Here is a 25,364-nt window from a genome sequence, read left to right as displayed (position 1 = left end):
TTCTGGAATGGGAAAAAAATCCCATCGAAAAATTTTCAACATAACTAGAAAAGCGGCATATTACTGTGTTATACAGCGGAATTTTTACTGGTTATCTACTCTTTGTGTTTGAAGATAAATGGTAATCTCCCTCCTTCAGTAAAGATCCTAACTCTTAAACTCAATGCAAACATGTTCGGAGAACAAAAATGGTTAAGAAAACCTGCTTCACAAAGTAATGTCTCAAAGTAGAACAGAGGCAGCTTTATTGGGGCAGACGGGGCACCTACTCAGGGCACAGAAATTTTAGGGTGCAAAATTTCAAATAAAGAATCTGATGGTTATAATAATTTTGTAATTTTACAGATTTCATTTTTATAGAACAAAGTAGAGGGCGCAGTTACTAAATGAAAATAATAAATATATTATTAAGTAATTGATAAATAAAAAAATAATTAAAACATAATATTTGAAATAATTACATTAAAGTAATTAATAATAGTTTAATAATTTAAGTAATAAATTTAAAAATTATAAAAAAATGATCAATCAATATATAAATTGAAAAAAATTAATGATTGAAAATTTGGTTAAATTTTGCCCTGAAAGTTTTTGGGGAGACAGATAGAAAATTTTGTCCTGGGCGCAAGAGAGGCCAGAGCCACCACTGAAGTCGAGCTAGCAAAATTTCGGCGCTAATAAAATCTCACTGTGATTGAGCATTTAGTGATATAGAAAAGCAATTTACTGCAGAAAAACTTTAGCAAACGCTAAAAAGAAAAGCTGAATTTGCGCTTCGATTCACAACAGCTAAGAATAAAAAAAAAACTGAACTACTACTTTTATGGGGGAACTTTTGGGCGGATATATTCCCAAACAGTATTTCCAAAAATACAACGGTATAATATTAAATTTTTTTTCAGGCTAATCTAGCTCTCGCCGTCTGAAGCATAGGCTGTTCCCAAACTTTGTTAAGAAAGGCTTCTTACCATCATGACATGGCACTTGCAGCCAATCATCTCCAATTTTCACAGATACTTTCATCTTCCTTTCTAGCGTATCAAACTGACGAAGGATGTTGAAGTTCAGTTGTTAAGGCACAGAAACACACCCTCCAAATCCTATCACTGATTGGTCGAATACTCCTCAACAGATTATGTGCAAGAAGGATAAACCCCCCGCCGTAAACATTTCATTTTGAAATTTAAATTAGCTATTTACAATTTGAAATAAGAATTTGCATAAAAGCAAAGTGATCGTTGCATAATACATAAATGAAGGGTTTGCGTCATTTATTATTATTAGTTCGTCGTTTCTTCGACATACTGAATATCAGCAACATACGAAGAAAATCAAACTTTCATCATACATGACATTAAAGTGTATTGACTAGTTTCTGACGCTAAGAATCAGGGCCGTATCCAGATTTTTTTCCTGGGAGGGGGTTACAATAGATTTTTTCGGGGGGGGGGGGCTACAAAAAAACTAGAAAACGCATAAAAAATTTGTTTATACTCATTTTCATGACGTTTTTACGGGTCGGACAAATATTTCGGGGGGAGGGGTCAAACTCTCTTACCCCTCCTCCTCCCATGGATAAGGCCTTGCAAAGAACCCACAAATAATTGCATCAAATTAATATTCCTATTAACCGGAATTAGCTCAAAAGTGTATCCTAAAATAGAAGGAAAATTATTCTATTTGAACAGAAAAAAAAACATTGAATATCTTTTTTTTATAAAAAAAAAAAAAAATACTGAATACAGCTGACAGAAGGTTGAGCCCTCTTAGGTTTCATCACCGTTTACCTAAAAGTTCCTATTCACTCACGTAGTCACGGTGTCGTTTAAGCCCCGGGTTTAGCTTTTTTCTTATGCTTACCCATTCCCATCGGATTTTGTAATACTTTTTGGTCACGTAGCAGATAATAGATGGATAGATAGATAAGATATAAATAAAATCAAGCCACTAATCCTCACAAGGGCTACGCTGTCTGTGAAGGACAGGGAAGATACATATAGGCTGCTATTTAAGTAATGGCTTATTAGCAACAAGTAAAAGAGGAGACAAGAAGAGGGAGTGGGGGTGGGAAATATTTCAGTTATAAAAAAGATCTTATTCTAATCGCTCAGAAAAAGACTAGGCCGTCTCATATTGTGTCCAGGCAATTTAGATTAGAAACAATATGCATAAATTAGAAACAATACTGACCCTGGAATTAACTTTCTTTCAGCAAAAACATGATGTTTTGTGGCACAGAAAGGTAGGGAACGTCACTTTCTTGTAGTAGGATCCAGAAAGGTATGGGGGAATTCGTTTCGGGGGGGGGGGGGACAAATCTTTCAAATTCATTCTGTGACAAGTATTTGAAAATTACAGAAAAATAAAAATAAAAATCATGAGATTTCGGGAAGCCTGGACCCGGAGGCCCCACCCTGCGTACCTACCAGGTAAGACATCTATTCTTACTTAGAAATGTAATTATCTGCTAATGATTTATCAAAAAATGTAGTAACTAAATGCCATTATCAGCTGACAGTTTACGAATAAACATGAAACTCGCTGCGGCATTCACACCATACTGGAGAGCTTGATCCGCCTACTGCAGATACGTTTTTCATAAGGGATGGAGGTGTTGAAAACCTCCAGTAAATGATTTCATCCCATAACTAATCAAACCTCCAGTGAATGATTTCATCCCATAACTAATCAAATGGGTATCTTATAATTTACAATCCTCGACATTTTGATCCTCTTAGGGCAAAAATGGATCCTTTTTTGAACAAAATGGCTGAGAATTTCACTTAAATAGGGTGTCCTCTCGTTTTTTACCTAAAAACCCGGCACTCGGCACGCAACAGGCTTCTATATATGGATTCTCATTGTCGCTTGTCTTCTAACTGCTAACAATTTTAGACAATTTGCTGTTTTTTCATGTTGAGTCTTTTCAAAGATATTTGATTATTAAAGCAAGACCGATTTCTAACAACGATATCTATTACGCTTCAAATTTTTGTTTGTCTTTTTTAAGATTTTTAACCTGTTGTAATTTCTTGTTAATATATCAACAAATATTTTTTTAATTACAGGCGACCACGTTTTTTAATTACCACAGACAATTTGCTGTCTTTCCATACTGATCTTTCAAAGATATTTGATTATTAAAGCAAGTCCGATTTCTAACAACGATATATACTAAGCTTCAAATTTTTGGTTTTCTTTTTTAAGGTTTTTGAATTGCTATAATCCCTTGTTAAATATATACAAATATTTTTATCAATTACCTGTTTTATGCTCTTTGCGCAATTTAATGTCTATTCATACTAAGTCTGTTCGAAGATATTTGATTTTTGGATTTCTAACAACTATATGTACTAAGCTTCAAACATTTGATTTTCTTTTTTAAGGTTTTTGAATTATTGTAACCCCTTGTGAAAATGGAGAATCATCTTAATCGTTTTGTAGTCTTGAGAATGGCTACACAAGCCATACGGCGTTTCGGCAATTTTTTTTCTTTTTTGTATTGTTTTTTGTGTTTTTTGATATAATATATATATATATATATATAATATATATATATATATATATATATATATATATATATATATATATATATATATATATATATATATATATATATATATATATATGAGTTCTGGTGTCGTTGGTTATTTGGTTTGGAATGGCGGTCAATGGCGTGAGTCTGTAAGGTCAGGCAGAATCGACCCGGCTGTAAATGGGTACCTGGAAAAATTGGAGGGAAAACCACAGAGTGTCGGATGATTCGCACCTAATACGCATTGCACTCCCAGCCGAAGACAATGAATCAGGCAATGAATTTTTCGCATGCTGACCGCTTGGTAAGCATGCAAAAAATAAATTTCGTCTGCTGGCGTATCCGTTTGGTATTGATTTTGCAGGAAGATTTCTGTTGGATGTTGGAATATGGTACGGAATATGGAGATCCTCCGGTACCTCAAATTACCACCCCTGTCCGAATAGCTTAAATCCCGGTCGCAGAGTCATTTACTTCACCTTCCTGTTCAAAGACCTGTCCGACTTATCTTTAACTTTCATTCAACTGCAAAGGACTAGAAACGCCCCAGAGGTAGACTACGCATGACATGGGAAGATATCGTCCGAGGTTGACTCAGTGCGCGGTGCATCGACCCCAACGATCACAATATAGCTTGTACACTCGCCCTAAATAGGCCACTCTGGAGAAGACTAATGGCACTGACATATGGTTCCCTGTACGTTGGTGATGGTGCCGAGCAAGAGCTTTAAGCCAAAGTAAGTCAAAAGTTAGCTCATCTTAGACTGCCGAAGATCGTCCTATTTTTCCATCGATCTCTGTACAAACGAGGTCTTCCAAGGTTTTCCTTGAATGGAGTGAAAAGAGGTTGTAAGGAAAGATTTTTAAAGAAATTGAGACTTCACAGGAAGGGCTAGAGAGGGAAGCTTTGGATATATTAGAATGGAAGAAGAGCGTGCACAGATATGTCATCCTCAGACGGTGTAGTGCTGGAATGAGTTGTTGGCAGTAGTGGTGGTAGAATTTCATTTTACGGTTGGCCTCCACGCAGCTGGTTATTATTGAACTTCCAAGAGTAGATGTACATCATTAAGCAACTGATGACGCTATGAATCTTACAACACAAAAAGTACTAGGCTATCAAGGATATGGCTTGTTAGGCTAAACAATAAATATCAAGCATACATAACTTACAGAAAGATCCATTTATAAAAATACAATGCTAAGGAATAAATATGAGCTTTATTGTACAAGAGAGAACAAAAATCACAATAAGTAGGCTTTGTCCAACACAGCCTTTAAAAAGATCTACCTGATGAAAGTAGATATAAACCACCAAAAAATTATCACCAGGGGAAGTGATTTTAGTCCACAGCAATTAGATTTAGTAACCTCGTCCCGTACTTCTAAAGACTCTTCTCTAGATAAGATATTATCATACTCTGACACTTCTTCTTCTTTGTTGCAGCCTTGTGACAGGTCAAAAGCCAAACAGTAACCCTAGAATTTAAATCAAGAAGTAAAAAGTTATTGTACTAATGAAAAAGAGTGTCACTGCTTGTTTCTTTTCCATCTTGTACATGTCACGAAGACAGACAGCTTTGTTTCTTATTATAAAAAAAGAAAAGAAAAAAGAGCTCACCTCCCTTGAGTCGCTTACTGTAGAAAAGAGAACGTCTTAAATCAAAATGTTACCTGAAGATAAAAGAGCTTTTTTGGACCATTCAAAGTGGAAAATTAATTGAAATAAATATACTTGCTGAGTTGCCAAGACTGCTACTTATTATTATTATTATCATGATTATTTATAGAAAACCCGTCTTCATACAAAAAGAAAATGACGGAGCCCTACAGAAAAAGCAAAAGAGCACTATACAACTATGACAATATGACTATTCTAGAAGAAGTTGGTTCCAAGCATTTATTTAAATCTTTCAGTTCTGTTTCTCTTTAAGTTTAGCAACAGCTATAGTAAGATCTGCTATGTGAAGAGTATTGATGAGCAGTGAACTGGGTGTCCAACTTAGATATTCCAGTATGCATTTTGCAAAACGGAAGAAACTGGAGCAGATTTTCGGTTTACCAGCATTTGTAAGAATCCTCCACAAGGGTGCAATGTAGAGGATGTGGGGGAGAGCAAGAGTGTTGTACAGATTTGCCAGATAAAGGCGATTAAAACCAAGCTTAGAAACAGCTTAGCTACTACTTAAGGTGCATCTTAGGTACATAAGAAATTGAAATTGCGGTTAAAGCGGCAGCTGCAACCTAGTACGGGGCGGAAGCTCGCCCCATTGTAACACAAACTTAAAAAGACACTTACAACAAAGCTACAAGTGTGAATGTCTGTTAAGACTTAGTAGGACATTAAATTGTAATTGTGAAAGTAAGTTGCTGAAAATTCAAAAAATAGCCCCAGGTCCACCAAAGAGGACGTAAAATTGAAGTAAAAACTTCACAATTGAAATCGCCATTGTCCAAACCATAATTTGCATTGACTTGTCTGCCTTTGTAAGCTAGACGATAGATCGCGAATGAGAAAAGTGCTATGTTATGTTACTTCGTACCAAAAAACTCTAATGTTGTCCCAAATAGGACAAAAATGGCAATTTAGGAGATAACCAATCGCAGACTTCTTCGGTAGATATCAATAGGTCTTTAAATAGATGGGCATGGAGGTGAAGCATTTGCAGCTGTGTTGGCCTCAGTTGGCTTGGTGTTGCAGTACGTTGTTAGTAGTAGTAGCTACTACTTCTGAGTAACACCTATCTTCCTCACTTAAGTGTTCGTATTCACTTAAAATTTGGTAGCAAATTTTACAGCCAAATTTTACCTACAGCCAAAGTGGCACTAATCAACGTAATTTAGACTATTATGCCTTACAGCCCAATCACAATTAGACTTTAAAATCACAATACTTAGCGATTTCTCCTCTATCATAAGGAGGGACATACAAGCAGGAATCATAAGGCTTGTTCATCCTTACAGATCCTGGAGCACTTATTTGAACTGATTGGTCTACCTTTTATTAATTTCAGACAAACTTTAGGGTAGCAAAACTTGTCTTCATGCAAAGGTTTTGCAAGTTATCAATGGGAGCCAGCGTTCCCCCTGGGAAATTCCTTCCGGTGGAAAACTGTCCTATGACAGAGCTGGTTGGTCTCCAATCACTTTCAGATTTAAAAAAGGATTAGAACTCGCAACTCTAAATTGAATGAGCATCCTCCAAATTTGCCATGACCACGAAGGAAAGGTTGAGAATTAGGAGGGAGCAGCCCCCTCTAATGCAGAATAAATTCAGCTCATTTTGGGGTTTAAGGTTATTCTTTACTTTCATAATAAGAGCCTAGACCAGAAATATTCCCACAATTCAAGAGGGATTATATCTCATTTTGTACCTCTATCCCCCTCTTCCTTAGAACTAGTTCCGTATTTATCTGAAGGCTTAATGAGAGTTAAGATGTTTTGGCATTCAAATGCACCCTTTGAGGCACCTTCCCCCTCCTTAACTGCAAAACAATCAGAGTTGAGCCCACTGTAGTGGTCTCAAGCATCTCATACACAAATATTTGGAGCTGTGTTTTGAAAAATTAAAACAAGGATTAAAACAAGTCCCAACTCTGTTGTTTTTATGATGGAAAGGCAGTTTGGTCTTCGTTGTGGCTTAAGGATTATGAATGTGTGTTGTTTGTAGTTTTTTTCGTTCTTCCCAGGGATGATCTTATCAAAACAAGGGTCGTAGAAGATCGGGAGAGGGCTCATTCCAACAAAAATTATGATTTTAAGTTCCTTTTTAAGCGAAGAAACAGAAAGGAGGGTAACTAACCACCTCCTCATGCCCCTTTCCCCAAAGACAGCCGTATGAAATTTTAAGGTAGACATTTGGTTCATCATAACTGAAAGGTCTAATAAATATGCTTCTGCAGATGTCTTGACCCCCCACAGCCCCTAGGGAAAGGGCTGTAAGCTTAGCAATTTGTCCATTGTTTACATATAGTGTTTGTTATTGGGAAACATATAGACATTTTTGCGGAGGAGTTTTATGTAGAGGGAGGGGAATTTACTGGGGGAGAACTTTCGGTGGGGAAATTTTCTGGGAACAATTTCCCTGAATTCATCAACAGAATTCTTTTTAGTTTCTTTTTAGAGTTCTTTGAATTCTTTTAGTTTAGATAGAGAAATTTTTTCAACGGGGATCAAATTATATGAAAAACGGATTTTTCGGTGGAAAAATGCAGAGAATATCTACAAGGGGGCCGCAGGGTGACACCTCCCTTCTTATAGCACAGAAATATTTTGGCACACATTGTAATGCTTTGTTTAGCTGAAGGGATTTGATTCACAGTACGAAGGTGTATTATTAAGGACGGCAGTAAGTTAATCTATAGGGAGAGGATAAGAGCAGTTAAAGAAGGTTAAACACTTTATGTATTATTCACAATCCTTGCCCCAGAGCTTTCGGGGAGATTGCATCCCTGGAGGCATAGTTACTAGACCTTTTGCCTATTTTGAACAAAATCACTTTTCAAAATTTTGATCAGTATTGATGGGAGAAATCTAAAAAGAGTAAAGGGAGGGGGATTTTAGCCCAAAAATAATTTTGCAAAATTCGAAATTTTGATCAGTGTTAGGGGGAGGTGGCATTTAAAAAGGAAGAAGGGTTAGGGGGGCTTGTAACTCTCCAAATACTTTTTGACACACCGTGTAAGTTTCAACTTAATGTCCCAGTCGTACCTTAGATGTTGCTGATAGGCCCTTTTGAAGGCTAGCATGCAAATAGTATGTTGTGATTGTATTTGGAATTCCTCTCCAAGGATTTGGAGGGTTATCCTATCCCCATAGGAATAGTTAATTAGCTTTTAGACTATTTTGAACAAGATAGTCATTTGAAAATTTTTATTTGATGTTATTGGAGAGATTGTAGCTAAAGAGGACATGGGAGGAGAACTGACAGCTTTACAGCCACTTCAAAAATCTCCCTCAAGATGTCCTGAAAGTTTAAACTTAAAACCTCAGCCGTTCTTAAAATAGAACAGATCAACTTTTTTTGTAATCTGGATGAACATAGCGCCTTTTGATTTAGTTTAAAATGCCCCTAAACCTTCTTCAAAGGCAGCTTGTCAATCCCAGAGGTATGATTATTTAACCTTGGGACTATTTTGAATAAAATAGATATCTCATAATTTTTATCGGATGCAAGTGGGGGAAAAAGGGCGGGATGGTTGTCTTTTGGTCACTTTTGATTGTTAACAATGGAGATAGAACTTTCAATATCCAATGGAATGAACCTCCTCCAAAGTTTATTCTACCACCCCTTTCATATGAAGTGCCTTTGGGAAAAATTACTAGAGGCAACGCTATAGTTTTGCCTCTGACTTAAACAGGTGAGTAGAATTTTCTATTTTCTTTCCAATGAACATCTGAAATTATTCAGGAGGAATAAAGGGGATGGAATTTTCTGGGGAGAACTATCTACTGGAGGCATTTTCCGTGGTATGAATTTTCTGGGTGAATTTTTGGGGGGTAATTTTTTGAGAGGCGGGGGTTTTTGGGCGGGGGGGTATCAATAATAGTGTAACACAGCGAGGTGATTTTGCAATTATTATTAAAGTGCTTATGTGGCAGTAACTCGGTGATGGTCTTTCAATCAAATAGTTCTTGACTTAAATAAATGTAGGAAACAATTGATAAATGCTAGACACATAAGTAGCCTTAGTGTGAATAAGCTGCAATTCTAGAATAATATAGATTGTATATGTTTCATGGTTTGAGGCAGACTTGGCCATTGGGAAACTTTTTTACTTTATTAAAAATATCCATGAGAAATATTACCAATCTTTCCATGTTGGCCAGAGCCGAAAAAAGCAAGATAGTAGAGATGTCGTGGTCAAAACTGCACACCAGTACACTAGCGGCGAGAGTCCTGCCATTAGATTTCGAAAGGATATTTGAGTTTCGCGTAAGTTAAATTGTTGTTCCAAATAATCAAAAGCTTTTAGTTGTAGTTATTTACCTCAGTCCTTAATTAAGCTAGATGAAGATGAAAATTATTTTGAAAAATTTCTGGCAAGACAGCTTGTTTTAATTCTTTTTTTTACTGATGAAAGACTTTAATGTTGATTTAAGTAAAATTTAACCTGCAACTTAGAGTGGATGAAAATACTTTATAGCATTTAGAATGCCCACTATCTTATTCATTAGCTCGGCAGGCTTTAAACTAGGTAAGTGTACAAGTCAGATTCGCTCACTGATGATATTTTTTAATTCTCAATGGCTTTTTCAGTAAGTCTGTTCTTTCTGTTGACTCACCTGATCATCATTTAACTATGTCTGATTTTCATATTGTTTTTCCGCATAGTGACAAGGGTCAAACAAAATCTAGAGGAGTTTCACATGAAAACTTGGCAAAAATTATGACAAGAGCTCGGCGACGTTGAATTGATTCCTATAACAGATGAAAAAGAGTTAAACCAATCATTAGATAATTTTTCGCCATTAAGATTAATCTATTTTGTTGCTATATTAATTGGAGAAGCAAGAGCTCAAATCATAAAAACCTTGAATAATCAAAATTCCTATTGACCTATTGGCCCTATTAACCTATGGGACCTATTGATTAGAAAAAAATGGTTTTATATAAAATGATAATAAAGCTTCCCACTGAAACAGATAAAGCATCTTTTAAAACTTAAAGAATTTACTAACGAAAATCCCCAAAGAAATGGAAATAATTTATTATGAAAACTTTTACAAAACCTAGATTCTCATAGTAGGACTTGGAGTTTAATCAAACAAAATAGGAAGAAATAACAATTTGTCTCATCCTGGAGCGCTATTTGACATAATGGTATAGAAGTTATCAAATAGTTCGTGGTAACGAACTATAAGTAAGGAGCGACCCAACTCAATAATAGCCAAAACTCTGAAAACAGAATTTTGATACCAATAGATGCATCAAAAGAATTATATTTTTATGCTGATTTTGTTTAATCAAGTTTAATCTTACCCATAAACAATTACGAGCCTGAGAAAATTTTCCTTGTTTTGAAAAAAAGGGGAAAACATCCCCCTTAAAGTCATAGAATCTTAATGAAAATCACACCATCAGATTCAGCGTATTAGAGTTCCCTACTGTAGAGGTTTGAAGCTCCTATCTGGGAAAATGTGGAATTTTGTATTTTTTGCCGCAAGACAGAACATGGATGCGTGTTTATTTGTTTTTTTGTTTGTTTTTTTCCCCAGGGGTGATCGTATCGACCCAGTGCTCCTAGAATGCAATGAGAGGGCTCATTCTGACGGAAATTAAAAGTTCTAGTGCCCTTTTTAAGTGACCAAAAAAAATTAGAGGGCATGCTCTCATGCTCATTTTTTCCAAAAGTCACCGGATCGAAATTCTGAGATAGCCATTTTATTCAGCATAACCGAAAAACCTAATAACTATGTCTTTGGGGACGACTTACTCCCCCACAGTCTCCATGGGAGGGGCTGCAAGTTACAATCTTTGACCAGTGTTTACATATAGTAATGGTTATTAGAAAGTGTACAGACATTTTCAGAGGGATTTTTTTGGTTGGGGGAAAGGGTTGAGAGGAGGGGGTTATGTAGGGGGAAATTACCAAGGAGGAATTTGTAATGGAAGAAGAGAATTTCCATGAAGGGAGCGCAGGATTTTCTAGCATTTACAAAAAATGGAAAAATAAATATGAAAAAGTTTTTTCAATTGAAAGTATGGAGCAGCATTAAAACTTAAAATGAACAGAAATCATTACGTATATGAAAGGGGCTGTCCCCTCTTCAAAGCCCCCCTCTTTGTGCTAAAGTTCGACTCTTTCTCACAACTTTACTGTTTGAAACAATAACAAAATATAGCGTGTTGTCCCCTTAAGAATTACCCCTGAATCACAAAGGTCGTTTAATTAGAATAAAAAGCTCTTTTGAAATTATTAAAAATACTTTAGCGTAAACCGCGAGGCATTGAGGAGTGGCCGAACCCCCTCATATACGTAATAATGTCTGTTCGTTATAAGGTTCAATGTTGCTCCTTACTTTCAATTTAAAAAAAAAAACGTTTTTTTTTATATTTAATTGTCCAAGCTGTTGCTACAGTATTCAGTGATATTTTTGGAAAGTATTGAAAGTATTGAAAGGTATTGAAAAGTATTCAAAGTATTGAAAGGTATTGAAAAGTATTCAAAGTAATGAAAAGTATTGAAAAGTTGAAAAGCATTGAAAAGTATTAAAAAGAAATGAAAAGTATTGAAAAGTGCTGAAAGCATTGAAAAGTAATGAAAAGCAATAAAAAGTATTGAAAAGTAATGAAAAGTAATGAAAAGTATTGAAAAGTAATGAAAAGTATTGAAAAGTATTGAAAGCTATTGAAAAGTAATGAAAAGTAATGAAAAGTATTGAAAAGCATTGAAAAGTATCAGAAAGTATTGAAAAGTATTGAAAAATAATGAAAAGTATTGAAAACTATTGAAAAACTTTGAAAAGCATTTAAAGTATTGAAAAGTAATGAGAAGTATTGAAAGATATTGAAAAGTATTGAAAGTAAAAATTGAAAGGCAAATTCTTATTGTGTTTATAAAAAGAAAAAAATACATAAAAAGTTTTTACTTTTTACATATGAAAGTCCAGATTCCTCCTTGAACGATTTGATATCCGTGCCAAGTTGCCAGGGTTACAGTTTATTTAATTTTGTAGTCCAGTGACAAGCAATATTTTCTATCTTCTTAAAATTAGAAGTTTCAAAATGTCTTCTTATGGGATAAAAAGTTTACTTTCATAATTCTAATCTCCTGGACCAGCAAAAAGCTTTGACGTACGTCTATATTTATTTTTAGCTCTCGTTTTGTTATAAAACCAAACTACTTAACTAGCGTCTTTAACTACGACTTACAGAACGTTTGGCCTCAAACAGGGTATTCACCAAGGAATAACTTTGATTAATTTATCGCTTTAAGCTATAGTGCGCAAAAGATTCTTAGACAAGCCCAAAAGGATTACAATTCTTGCTTGCCAAAGAAGTCATGCCTTATGGAAATTAACTAAAAAAAACAAGTTTTTTCTTAACTGAAAGTAAGAAGCGACATTAAAAATTAAGATGAACATACACTAGAAACTGAGAAAGCCATTTAGCAAAAAAAAAAATTATTAATATGCCGATTTTGATTTAATTATTTATGTGCGGAGAGCCAAGATCAAAACATGCATTAATTCAAAACGTCCAGAAATTAAATTAAAAAAAAGTTTTTTTTTAACTGAAAGTAAGAAGTGACATTAAAAATTAAAACGAACAGAAATTGCTTCGTATATGAAAGGGTCTGCCTCTTCATCAACGCCCCGCTCTTTACGCTAAAGTTTGACTCTTTCTCTTAACTCTACTTTTTAAAACTGTAAAAAATCTTAGCGTAAAGAGCAGGGCGTTGAAGAGGAAAAACCCCTTTCATATACGGAGTAATTTCTGTTCGTTTAAAGTTTTAATGTCACTTCTTACTTTCAGTTAAAAAAAACTTGTTTTTAATTTAATTTCTGGACGTTTTTTAATTAATGCATGTTTTGATCTTGGCTTTCCGCACATAAATAATAAAAAAAATTTGCATATTAATATTTTTTTTGCTAAATGGCTTTCTCATAGTTTTAATCGGGAGATTTTAAGAAAAAAAGGAGCGAGGGAGGAGGCCTAGTTGCCCTCCAACCTTTTGATTCCTCAAAATGGCAACAAGAACTTTCAATTTTTTACAAACGTTTTCATTAGTAGAAAATATACATTTCTTAACTTACGAATGAACTTACGTAAGGAACTTCTATATTCGTATGTTTTTATTGCGTATATGAGGGGGGTTCACCCCTCGTCGATACCTCGCTCTTTACAATAAAGCTTAAATTGTGTCCCAATTCCTTAAGAATGAACCCTGAATCACAAAGGCCGTAGAATAAATAGTTGAAATTACTAAAAATACTTTAGCGTAAAGAAAGAGGTATTACGAGGAGGTAAACCCCTCATATGCGTAATAATTTCTGTTCGTTTGAAGTTTTAATGCTGTAGTTTTTTTCATTGTTTTTTTTTTTAATTCTGGAAAATCCTGCGCCCCCTTCATTGGAAATTCTCTTCTCCCATGACAAATTCCTCTATGTCAAGATCCTTCCACATAATCTCCCTCAACTCTCCCTCCCCCCAAACCAAAAAAATACTGCTGAAAACGTCTATACACTTCCCAATTACCATTACTATATGTATATGCAAACACAGGTCAAAGTTTGTAACTTGCAGCCCCTCCCACGGGGACTGTGGGGGAGTAAGTCATACCCAAAGACATAGTTATTAGGTTTTTCGACTATGATAAAATGGCTATCTCAGAATTTTGATCCGGTGATTTTGGGAAAAATGAGCGTGGGAGGGGGCCTAGGTGCCCTCCAATTTTTATTGTCACTTAAAGAGAACACTAAAACTTTTAATTTCCATTAGAATGAACCCTCTCGCGACATTCTAGGACCACTGAATTGATACAATTACCCCTGGAAAAAAAACAAAAACAAATAAACACGCATCCGTGATATGTCTTCTGACAAAAAATGCAAAATTCCACGTTTTTGTAGATAGGAGCTTGAAACTTCTACAATAAGGTTCTTCGATACGCTGAATCTAATGGTGTGATTTTCGTTAAGATTGTATGACTTTTAAGGGGGTGTTTCCCCCTATTTTCTAAAATGATGCAAATTTTCTCAGGCTCGTAGCTTTTGACGGGTAAGACTAATCTAGATGAAATTTATATATTTAAAATCAGTATTAACATGCGACTCTTTTGATGTAACTATTGGTATCGAAATTCTATTTTTTAGAGTTTTGGTTACTATTGAACCGGGTCGCTCCTTACTACAGTTCGTTACCACGAACTGTTTGACTGTTCCGTGCAAAAGTAAGGCCGCGTAAATACAGTACTTCAAAAATGGTAGTCTATTTTTCTGTTTGTCATGATATTGACGATGCAAAAAAATGTATTCAAATCTTATAGTAAGACAAGGATAAACAAGCACAATTAAATGAAAAACACATTAATGACAAAAACCTACAGTTGATACGGATGGAATACTAAACGTCTGTTTAATTATTTAAAATACAACTTGGAACAGGTCTCCTTATTTGTGGACCTACTATCCTTGACATGCCTTTTGGCAACCACTCACTAAGCCCAGGTGTTGATATGGCCTTGATTTACAAATAGTATCAGGCGCATGAACAGGAACTTTTAGAGGACGGAAAAAAAATCCGTAAACATAAAGAACAGGGCCGTTATAAGAGAAGTATAGGAAACTACGAAAAGTGTGGTTCAGTCCTGCTTTCTAGGGCTAAGATGAGAGAAAGGTTGAGATGGATAGGGCACGTTCTGTGGATGAAGGATAACAAATTACTGAAGATTGTCCTTTTTGGCCAAACATCTAGAGCAAGACGGAAAGCAGGTCGCACGTGGATGGGGTCGGAGAATGTCGTAAAGAAAGATTTAAGGGAAATCAGAGCTTCCTGGGAGGGTGTAAAGGGGGAGGCTTTGAATAGATTGGGTTGGAAGAGGAGCGTGGGTAGGTGTGTTGGCCTCAGACAGCTTGGTGCTGCGGTGAGTTGTTAGTAGTAGTAGTAGCATAAGAATTTGTGAAGCATCATAAAAATACGTCACGGAGCCTTGTGGTATTTTATTTTGCGCCTTAGAGTGTATTTTCTATTCAATGGCAAAACGAATATATTTCTATTTTTTTTTCTTGGCAATGGTAGTTAATTAAAAGGAAAACTTTTTCTTACTTAATTTATTCTGTCCTCAATATGTAACTAATTTCACCAAGGGACATGGAGTAGCAGGCTGACTGTGCTAGAACCTAGGGATATTACTAGGAATATTGGTGAAGGAAGCAAGGTGCTACATATTTGTAAAATGGCTGAGTAGTCTTAAGAAAAAAGTTGTTTAAAGAATTCAAAATTTATAATGGGAAATAGAGGAGCAAAACTGAGAAAAGGTATCTTCTGCTAGTGTGATCTAATGGTTAAAACTCTCCGAAATTACCAAATAAGAAGATTTTTTTTCATTTTTATTTTTATCAGTCAATGTGGTACTCTTATGGCTCAGGCCAAAGGAGGAACAATTTTCCCACCTTTGAAACGATTTTCAGCGCGTAAAATGACGCAGAAAAGATTGACAAGTGTTTAATGAAAAAAATATTTCGTATGTGACAATATGCCAGACAACGAAACCAGAGTAAACAACCCCCTTAGTACAATAACAATAAAAAGACACCTTTTGGTGTTCGATTGTTATAGACTTGAGTGATTGTTTCTGAAAAAAAAAATTAATTTGAAAAAACAAAGTTTTTTCGAGGGAAGTAAAGAGTGAAGTTGAACCTTAAAATAAACCAAAATTATTACTTCCCATTCTATCTAACATATATTAATAAAACTAGTGCAAATAAATCAACTGGTGATATTTCCCTATGTTTGTAGGATTATAGAAAATTATTACAGAAAACTATAATCTATGAAGGGACAGTTATCGTAACATGAAATAATAGTAAACTGTTTTTATTTTACTTAGTATAAATAACGATATAGCAACGTTTTCTGTCTAATTTGGAAATGTTCAAGGTCAGTGAGGCATATTATGACTTTCTGACATAAATCCATCGCGTTATTTTTTAGCCTGACAATTGTTTCGAAAGACAAATTTCCACCCAATTGAACAAACTTGCATTTTACCAATATTGCAGGTATATGTTTTCCTTGAAGATTTATTTTTTATTTGAGTTTTATAGGTAGGAGGGCTGACTGGGGTTCCTTGGGCCAACCAACAAAAGCTTTAAAAATTAACTTGAAAAAAACTGTTTTTTAAGGGATTACTTTAAGTTTTTTTTTTAGCTTTTTGAATGCAAGTTTTGAGTAGGGACTAAGGAATGAATGATAAAACCGATCAGATTATATAAGGTTTAAAAACATAATTTAATTTTTTTCTTGAGGGGGGGGGACTACAGCCCCTTTAACTAGCCTGATAAAAATTGTCTAAATTTAAAAAAGGGGGCAAGGCCCCCTAGAGGTCATATATTTTTAATGAAAATCACACCATCAGATTCAGCATGTGAAAGAACCCTACTGTTGAAGTTTCAAGGTCCTATCTGCAAAAATGTGGAATTTTTAATTTTTGCCAGAAAAAAAATACAGATGCGTATTTATTTTTTTTTTTCCAGGGGTGATTCCATCGACACAGTGGGCCTAGAAGTAGCCAAACAGTTGGAGGGCAACTAGGTCCCCTTCCACGCCACTTTCCCCCCAAAATCGTCCGATCAAAATGTTGAGATAGATATTTTGTTCAACATAGTTGAAAGGCCAATAACTATATCTTTTTGAGATCACATGTCCCCCCACAACCCCGGGGAAAGGTCTTTAAGTTATAAAATTTGCCCATTGTTTATGCATAGTATTTGTTATTGGGAAGTGTGCATACATTTTTCAGGAGGATAGGGGAGGACGATTTTTCTAATGGGGGGATTTTTCAAGGGGACAATTTCGTATGGAGAGGGAAATTTCCAGAGGGTGAACATTTAAGAGGAAATTTTTACACTGGGGAAATTTGCAAGAATTCCTATACATAATTTCTTCATATGTCTTGCTTTCTCTTACCATTTTAGCTCTCCGATTGTAAAATTGAAAATCCTTTTGTAATTCTAGTGCAGACGATGTGCATTCTGCCAGTAGTTCTGCTTTGTGAAAGGAGTTTGACAGTAAAAAGAGTAGACGTATATTGGAGATACCAAAGGCCCAGTGTATGCACTCCACAATACAAATTAAGTATCCTTGCATGCTTCTGATGGGGCGCCAGAGTCCACGGACCCAATTATGGCCTTTATGTTTTTTGGACCGAGTCCTGCGGAGTCATTTGGACCGAGCAGAGTAATTATTTAATTTTTCTTGGTGTGTACCACAAAGAAGAGGTTACCCGCCCTTCGAAATTTTAAGAATGATGGATCTTATAAAAGAAGTTTTGCATAAGTAAAGTGATGTATAAATTCATCTGGCTTTCAAGAAGCATTGATCAGCTTTAAATAGAAAATTGTATCTATCTTAGCACGAAATTGATTTTCTTGCCGTGTGACAACTTTCTTAAAGTAAGTGCCACTAGTTGGGGGCACTTAACAAGAAACGATCTGGGCTCTCTGCATCTCTTTTTCACCCGCCCCCTTCTTATGCAAGAGTAATTACCAAAACTTCTGAGAGGATTGATTCGGTTGAAAATTGAAAACTCTAGTGTTCCCGAGAAGAATCAAGAGTGATTTGACTAAAGTAAGATACAATTTTTCCCAAGAAGCCGTAAGTTCAAGTGGAATCTGTCTTCTTATCTAATTCACTTGCTTCCCATCCGTCAAACTTGACCAGAATACCACTTATTTCACCGTTTGGTAGTGATTCAAATCCATAACCCATTGATCCACTGACGAGCCCTTTATAAACAGAAATACTTTTTCGGAGCGTCACATGTGCACCTACTACAAGTATTGATTCGTCAAGGTATCTGCTGTTCTTTTTCTGGCGTTGCCGAAGTTTGACACACTCTTCACTTCTTCTTCTTCAATTCTTTTGTCTTTGACAACTATAGCCAGTAAATCAGCCGTAACAGGTGAAACATAATCTGAGTTATATTTTTGAAGAAGCAACCCATTAACAAGTCATACAATCTTCATTGCTAGGCATCAGAATGACGAGAGTTTTTCCCTCTACAGCTAGTTTTAAGCAAAGATGTACAATTTCATCAGTTGTAGCTCTGCAAGATTTCGCGATGTTTCTCTTGTGAAGGCTATTCAGGTTTTCACTTCGTAAACCACATGGTTAGCTATACCCATTGGTAAGTCAGCTGATCCTATTTCAATTAGTGTCAAGTGAATACACATCTAAAGAAGCGACGACATCAGTTATTTAGTGGTGGACGGTGTGTATTTTGCTGTTGTTTCCTAATCAACAAATAAACTGAAGCAGCGATGTATTGCTATACCATTTATGCTATAAGTAGCAATAATAGTAGGTACTATTACTGCAGCAGGACAATGTTCTTTCTTCAAGTTGTTACAAAGTAGTGTCCTCACGACACCGAAACCACCAATTTTATGGTACCACCAAATCCTGATACAGCCATTTTTAGGGATGTGGCAGCTTCACTTCTGGTAACACAGTTCACAATTTTGTCAACAATTCTCTTTTGATCAGTGTTCAGCAACTCATAGTCATTTTTTAACCTAACTTCCGTCTCACCATCCAAAATTGTTCTATTTGCGTTTACCAAATCATCCGTAGCATCCACAGCTCTATCAACGACTCCTCCCTATTCTGCATTTGCAATTGTTTTCTTCCATATTTTCTACCTCATGAATTTATTTCACATGTTCTCGAACCTATTTTTCAAATTCTTTTGTCACTCCTGATTTTATTAATTCATGGTAAACATCCCTTTCTGGATGGCTTATACTTTCAACAGCCCGGCAAAACATTTTACCAGATAAGTGACCAATTTTTTCGAACATTACTCACTTGTGACTTTTTACATGTTTCCATCTTATACAAATGGGACCTCCTATCTGTGCATCCATCTTTCACTTTGATTTATTTTGTCCATGCCAATAAACACTATTGATTGTAATACTGAGGGACACCACCAAATGAATGGCTTACAATGGCTGAATGGCTTACACTTTCAACAGCCCAGCAAAAAATTTTACCAGATAAGTGACAAATTTTTTCGAACATTACTCAGTTTTGACTTTTTACAAGTTTACACCTTATGGAAATGGGGCCTCCTGTCTCTGCATCCATCTTACTCTTTGATTTATTTTGTCCATGCCAATAAACACTGTTGATTGTAACACTGAGGAACAGCATACAATGAACAATCTTGGTCCATATTTTAGGGAGATTAAGTCCTTCTACAAAACAGAGGAACTTTTAGGGCCCGATATTTAGATCTTTATGTGTTTTCTAAAGGGTGTTCCTGGTGGAAGTTCAAAAGTATACATTTCAAAGGACGAAAAAAACCCCTCATTTATGGTATTTGAATTATAAAAAAATAGAATTATAAAAATTATAAAGTTAAGAAAAAAAGAAAATAAATTAGTTACTCTCGAGCATCAACAGGAATTGTAGCCAAGAAATGTCATAAATAGTTTTAAAGCCTGAAGTGGTAATTTAAAAAAGGAGGATCAAATAATTGTTAGGGACTGATTCTCTTCCAATAAATATTCCTGCAAATGTTGCTCTATAACTAGTTTTTTTTCTCCTTCTGTCTTCTTTTTCTCCTTCCTTTTCTCCTTCTGTCTTTTTTTTACGTGTTTGTGCTGTTGCATTGGTGATTTCTTTTTTCATTATAAACTTCATGTATCTACCCAAAATATCAATAACACCATTCAAGCAGAGCCTGGAACACTTAGGGTATAGCTTACTAGTCCCAGCAATCGAAAGCCAACCAGTTTTGGTCTAGCTGGCGTTGTTTTTTCAGGCGTGTTTCCTTTCGATAATTAGCAATCCATTCTAACTCAAAGCACTGTCAATATACATGGTCTTTAAAAATAGAAACTAGCCAACCCGCTAAACCATAATAAATGGCATGAATAAGACTTCTAAAAATACCTATGTAGGAAATGAGAAATCTTTGAAAAATAACTTACATGCACTAATGACCCAGCCATTTTGTCAAGGAATGATCCTGTAAAAACGGAGGTCTCATGACCACACCTTGCAAACACGTGCTGCTGAGAACATTCAATATAGGTCCTGAAGGAACTGAAAAAAGGATATATATATAAAAAAATATGTTTTATGCTAGTATTCGGAACAGCAGACAAAAACGAGATTAAAATATAAAGAAAAAACTTAGATAACTCGAACAACAAAAAGAAAAAAATAGTCATGCAACTATTTTTATTTTCAGTTTAGATGAGAAACTGAGGTTAGTATGCATCAATTCGAGACTTCCATCCAAAACTCACTTCAAAAAAAATATCTTAGGGGTTTATGACCCGTTTAAAATTTATCTAGTTGCCAAGTCTCTATATTGCACGTTTATTGATAGTAAAGTAATTACAAATCTCGTTTTTAGTCCTAAATTTCAATTTGTCGGTCAAAAACAAATCTGAGGAATCTATGAACCAACATTGAACTCTCTCGGCAAATTATAACCAATTTGCCTATCTATTGAATAACTGAGCAAACCAGCAAAATCAGGGGATTTTACGATCAGGGGGACCATCCAAATACGACGATGAACGAAAGTACGGTTAAAGAGTCGAACAAGGGGTAAAGTCCTTAATAGGGTAAACAAGGGTAAGTCCTTAATAGGTAATGCTTGTTTTTACCTGTAACACAAATGGCTAGCACCAATTTAACCATTAGGAAACACTGAAAAGGACTACAAAAAAGAAATATGCAAATCAGAAACGTAGAATGTGCAAAACATAACAAAACATTGTACCAAAAATGATAAATATGGTCACATACTATGAAAAAAGGCTCGAAAGAGAAGAAATCAACTTTTTCAAAATTGATTAATATTATACTTAATTTATTTACGCTTAATTCATTTACGCATCCCGGTTCATTCCGTATTATTAGACAAATATGTATTAAAAAAGAATGACACATGTTGCGTCAGTGATTCCAAGAAAGTTTGTGCATGGAGAAATGCCTTCAATAGGGATCTCGGACAACAATATTCGTTAAAAGATAAAACTCACAAAAAGCATGTTTCAAAATCGGGCATTAACCTCCTGACAGACACTTTTACACAGTTAAAAAAAACCGACAAGAAAATAATGATCCCCAGTTCTGTCTTATATAAAATCTTGTACCTCACTGTATTCGACAAAAGATATTAAATAAATTACCCTTTCACTCTCATATTTTGTCAGCAATCACAAGGGTTTGCAGTTTCAGTGCAGCCCTGTATAACTTTCGTTTATGAACGTAATTCATAAGACAAGGAACGTAAATTGCCTATTCTCTACCTCATTAAGGACAGAAGCAATTTCCAGTTTTATTTCGGTGGTATTCGTGACATTTGTTGTGTTTTTTTTAGTGCTGGTGGCAACACTGGGAGATATTTGATATGCTAGATACTGTGCAAAGAGGAGAGAATTTTTTAGACTTAGTTTTGTCTTTTCTGCCATTACACGACTTCACGACCAGAAGTGATTAGTTTTATCACCATTTCTTTTATCAATCAACGACAATCCTTTGCTATCAGAACAGACAAAATCGAATCCCAAAATCCTTTAATAAAAGAACGTAAGCATTGGTCATCTACTAAAGATCGATTTATATGTCTACGCAAAGACATATACGCTGTAAATTCGATTAAATTTCGATTAATTCGATACCATTCGATTAAACTTGACCACTCCTCAACGCCCCGCTCTTTAAGCTAAAGTTTGATTCTTTCTCACATCTTTACTTTTTAAAACAATAAAAAACTTTAGCTTAAAGAGCAAAGCGTTGAGGAGGGGTCAACCCCTTTTATATATGGAATAATTTTTGTTCGCTTTAAGTTTTAATGTCGCACCTTACATGCAGTTCAAAAAACTTGTTTTGTTTTTTTATCTAATTTCTGAACGTTTTTTAATTAATGCATGTTTTGATTTTGGCTCGCAGCATATTAATAATTAAAACGAAATTTGCATTTATTTTTTTTGGGCTAAATGGCTTTCTCATAGTTTTGATCGGACAATTTTGAAAAAAAAGGGTGGGCGAGGAGGCCTAGTTACCCTCCAACTTCTGGCTACTTTAAAATGCAACTAGATTTTTTTTATTTTTTTCGTAATAAGCATACCTACCTTATGAATTAACTTACGCAACGAACTTCAATGTTTGTATATTTTTATTACGTATATGAGGAGGTTCACCCCCTCGTCAATACCTCGTTCTTTACACTAAAGAATGAATTTTGTCCCAAATCTGTAAGAATGACCCCTGAATCACAAAGGCCTTAGAATAAATAGTTGAAATTACTAAAAATACTTTAGCGGAAAGAGCAAGGTATTGTGGAGGAGACGAACCCTCTTATATACGAAATATTTTATGTTCGTCTTAAGTTTTAACGCTGCTCATTACTTCCAGTTGAAAAAAATTATTTATATTCACATTGTTTTTTTTTTAAATGCTAGGAAATCCTGCGCCCCCTTCATAGAAATTCTCTTCTCTCATGAAAAATTCCTCCATGGAAAGATCCTCCCACGTAACTTCCTCCCCGCGACCCTCACCCACCCCAACGCGAAAAAGTCCCCCTGAAAACGTCTGTACACTTCATAATTAACAATAATATGTAAACAATGGTCAAAGCTTGTAACTTGCAGCCCCCACCCAGGGACGGGGGGGGGATTAAGTCATCCCCAAAGACATAATTATTAGGTCTTCGAGTAAGTTGAACAGAATGGCTAACTCAAAATTTTGATCCGGTGACTTTGGGGGGGAAATGTGCGATGGTGGGGGCCTAGTTGCCCTCCAATTTTTTGGTGACTTAAAAAGGGCACTAGAACTTTCAATTTCCGTTAGAATGAGCCCACTCGCGAAATTCTAGGACAACTGGGTCGATACGATCACCCCTAAAAAAAAAAAAATAAACACGCATCCGTGATTTGTCTTCTGGCAAAAAATACAAGATTCCGCATTTTTGTTGATAGGAGCTTGAAACTTCTACAATAGGGTTCTCTGATACGCTGAATCGAGTGGTGTGATTTTCGTTAAGATTTTAAATCTTAATGGAAATCAAAAGAATCACAAAAATCCCAAATAATGGTGTGATTTTCTCTAAGACTTTTAGGGGGTGTTTTCCCCCATTTTCTAAAATAAGACTAATTTTCTCAGGCTCGTAAATTTTGATGGGTAAGAATAAACTTGAAGAAACTTATATTTTTAAAATCAGCATTAGAATGCAATTCTTTTGATGTAACTATTGGTATAAGCTCCGTTTTATAAAGTTTTGATTACTATTGAGCCGGGTCGGTCCTTACTACAGTATCACGAACTGTTTAAAAAAATGGGTAGCCTGATCCGTACATTTTTCAAAGCCGAATTTGACAAAGTCGCACCAAAATAAACTTAACATGGTCCATGCTTGTAATTATAACCATGTGCTAACAGCAATTTGGACTATCGTGTCCCCTGGGATTATGGCACATTAAATTCAAAGCTAACCCAGTTCTTTTCAATTTCCTTCTTTGTTTCAATGACAAAATTGACTAATTATCAGTACGACTAAAAACTGACTAATTATCAAAAGGACTCAAGTATAATCCGAACAACCTACCAGCAAAGCTTCCAAGTAGTTTGAATAGTATCTTCATCATACGCGTCAAACTCATCAAAAGAATTCACAGAATGAACTTGGTCCTGATATATAGAAGCACATTGCTCATATCCTGATTGAACAGAACGCATACACATAGCATGGCTCAAGTATTCTAGAAAACCAAATTAACGGATGAGCAATGAAAAAAGAATCAATTTTGAGCAGTGCTCGAAATCTATGGCACAGAAACAAAATTTTTTACCGCAAACTTTTTTTTATTGTGTTGCTGACACAAAGATAAACTTTTCACGCACAGTGAGTTGTCAATAGGACTGGTTATGGTCTTTTCTTTTTCAATAGTTTTTATCCTTTAGTTTTTGACACTTTTGGGAACTTTACAGGATGTAGTGTTTAGGCTTTAAAGTAAAAATTATTTATGCTTGAAATTACATCAAAAGAAAACCTTGAGATTTTTTCTTTATTGAATTTCCTTCAACTGACAGAATAATCTAGCTCTTTTGATGATAATTCGAACTTCTATTTTCTCCTCCATGTTTGTTTATTCGGCATATGATGACTATTTTCTGATAAGAGCGAGGTAAGTTTTTAATAGTGTTTTTGACACATTTCAGTGAATCAGTCAGGAGGGAAGAGCCTGACTATTTTTGGAATTAGAAGCAGAATGGCTCATATGCCAATTTCCATAAAAAAAATTTTTTAAGTCTTTGTCCTATGAAGCGGTTAAAGGCACGAGTCCGCCACTGTTGATTTATCCCTGAATTCGGTGATCTTTTGAAACATCAGTGAATTTTCCCCAGTTCTGTCTTATATTATATCTTGTATCTCACTGTATTCGACAAAAGATATTAAATAAATTACCCTTTCACTCTCATATTTTGTCAGCAATCACAAGGGTTTGCAGTTTCAGTGCAGCCCTGTATAACTTTCGTTTTATGAACGTAATTCATAAGACGAGGAACGTAAATTGCCTATTCTCTACCTCATTAAGGACAGAAGCAATTTCTAGTTTTATTTCGGTGGTAGGTGACATTTGTTGTGTTTTTTTTAGTGCTGGTGGCAACACTGGGAGATATTTGATATGCTAGATACTGTGCAAAGAGGAGAAAATTTTTCAGACTTAGTTTTGTCTTTTCTGCCATTACACGACTTCACGACCAGAAGTGATTAGTTTTATCACCCTTTCTTTTATCAATCAACGACAATCCTTTGCTATCAGGACAGACAAAATCGAATCTCAAAATTCTTTAATAAAAGAACGTAAGCATTGGCCATCTACTAAAGATTGATTTATATATCTACGGAAAGACATATACGCTGTAAAACTTAGCTCAAGAATGATTCGAGGCAAAAACTTAATTTTGCGATTCTCATCAAACTTAACTGAATTAAAAAGAAACTCATTGGTGGATAAATACAATCAGACAAACTCAATAGACGCTGAAACAAATCATAAACGGGGACAAGTTCTTTCGAAAAGTAAGTTACGAAGACAAATATTTCAAAAAAACCCTATCGGCTTTCACAACTTTCCC

General features: G+C 35.3%; 2 protein-coding genes across 3 annotated transcripts in view; both read right to left on the bottom strand.

Annotated features, from left to right (window-relative positions):
• The window catches only part of LOC136037208 (histidine ammonia-lyase-like), a 44,456-nt gene extending 43,298 nt beyond the window's left edge, over positions 1-1,158 (bottom strand). Inside the window, exon 1 of the mRNA XM_065719796.1 lies at positions 969-1,158. Coding sequence (XP_065575868.1) covers positions 969-1,023 — 55 coding nt within the window. The 5' untranslated portion in view covers positions 1,024-1,158. The remainder of the gene's footprint in view (positions 1-968) is intronic.
• Positions 1,159-4,737: 3,579 nt separating this feature from the next.
• The window catches only part of LOC136037213 (uncharacterized), a 44,160-nt gene continuing 23,533 nt past the window's right edge, over positions 4,738-25,364 (bottom strand). For both annotated transcript variants that reach the window (XM_065719804.1, XM_065719805.1), the window contains exons 5-7: positions 23,830-23,983; positions 20,198-20,312; positions 4,738-5,014 (exon numbers count right to left, since the gene is read on the bottom strand). In XM_065719804.1, the coding sequence (XP_065575876.1) occupies positions 4,823-5,014; positions 20,198-20,312; positions 23,830-23,983 (461 nt within the window). In that variant the 3' untranslated portion in view covers positions 4,738-4,822. The remainder of the gene's footprint in view (positions 5,015-20,197; positions 20,313-23,829; positions 23,984-25,364) is intronic.

This window comes from Artemia franciscana, chromosome 16, assembly GCF_032884065.1.
Source record: "Artemia franciscana chromosome 16, ASM3288406v1, whole genome shotgun sequence".
NCBI classification, from domain to species: Eukaryota; Metazoa; Arthropoda; class Branchiopoda; order Anostraca; family Artemiidae; genus Artemia; species Artemia franciscana.
The sequence above is the reverse complement of the archived record's forward strand: the minus strand, read 5'-3'. Positions and strand labels throughout refer to the sequence as shown.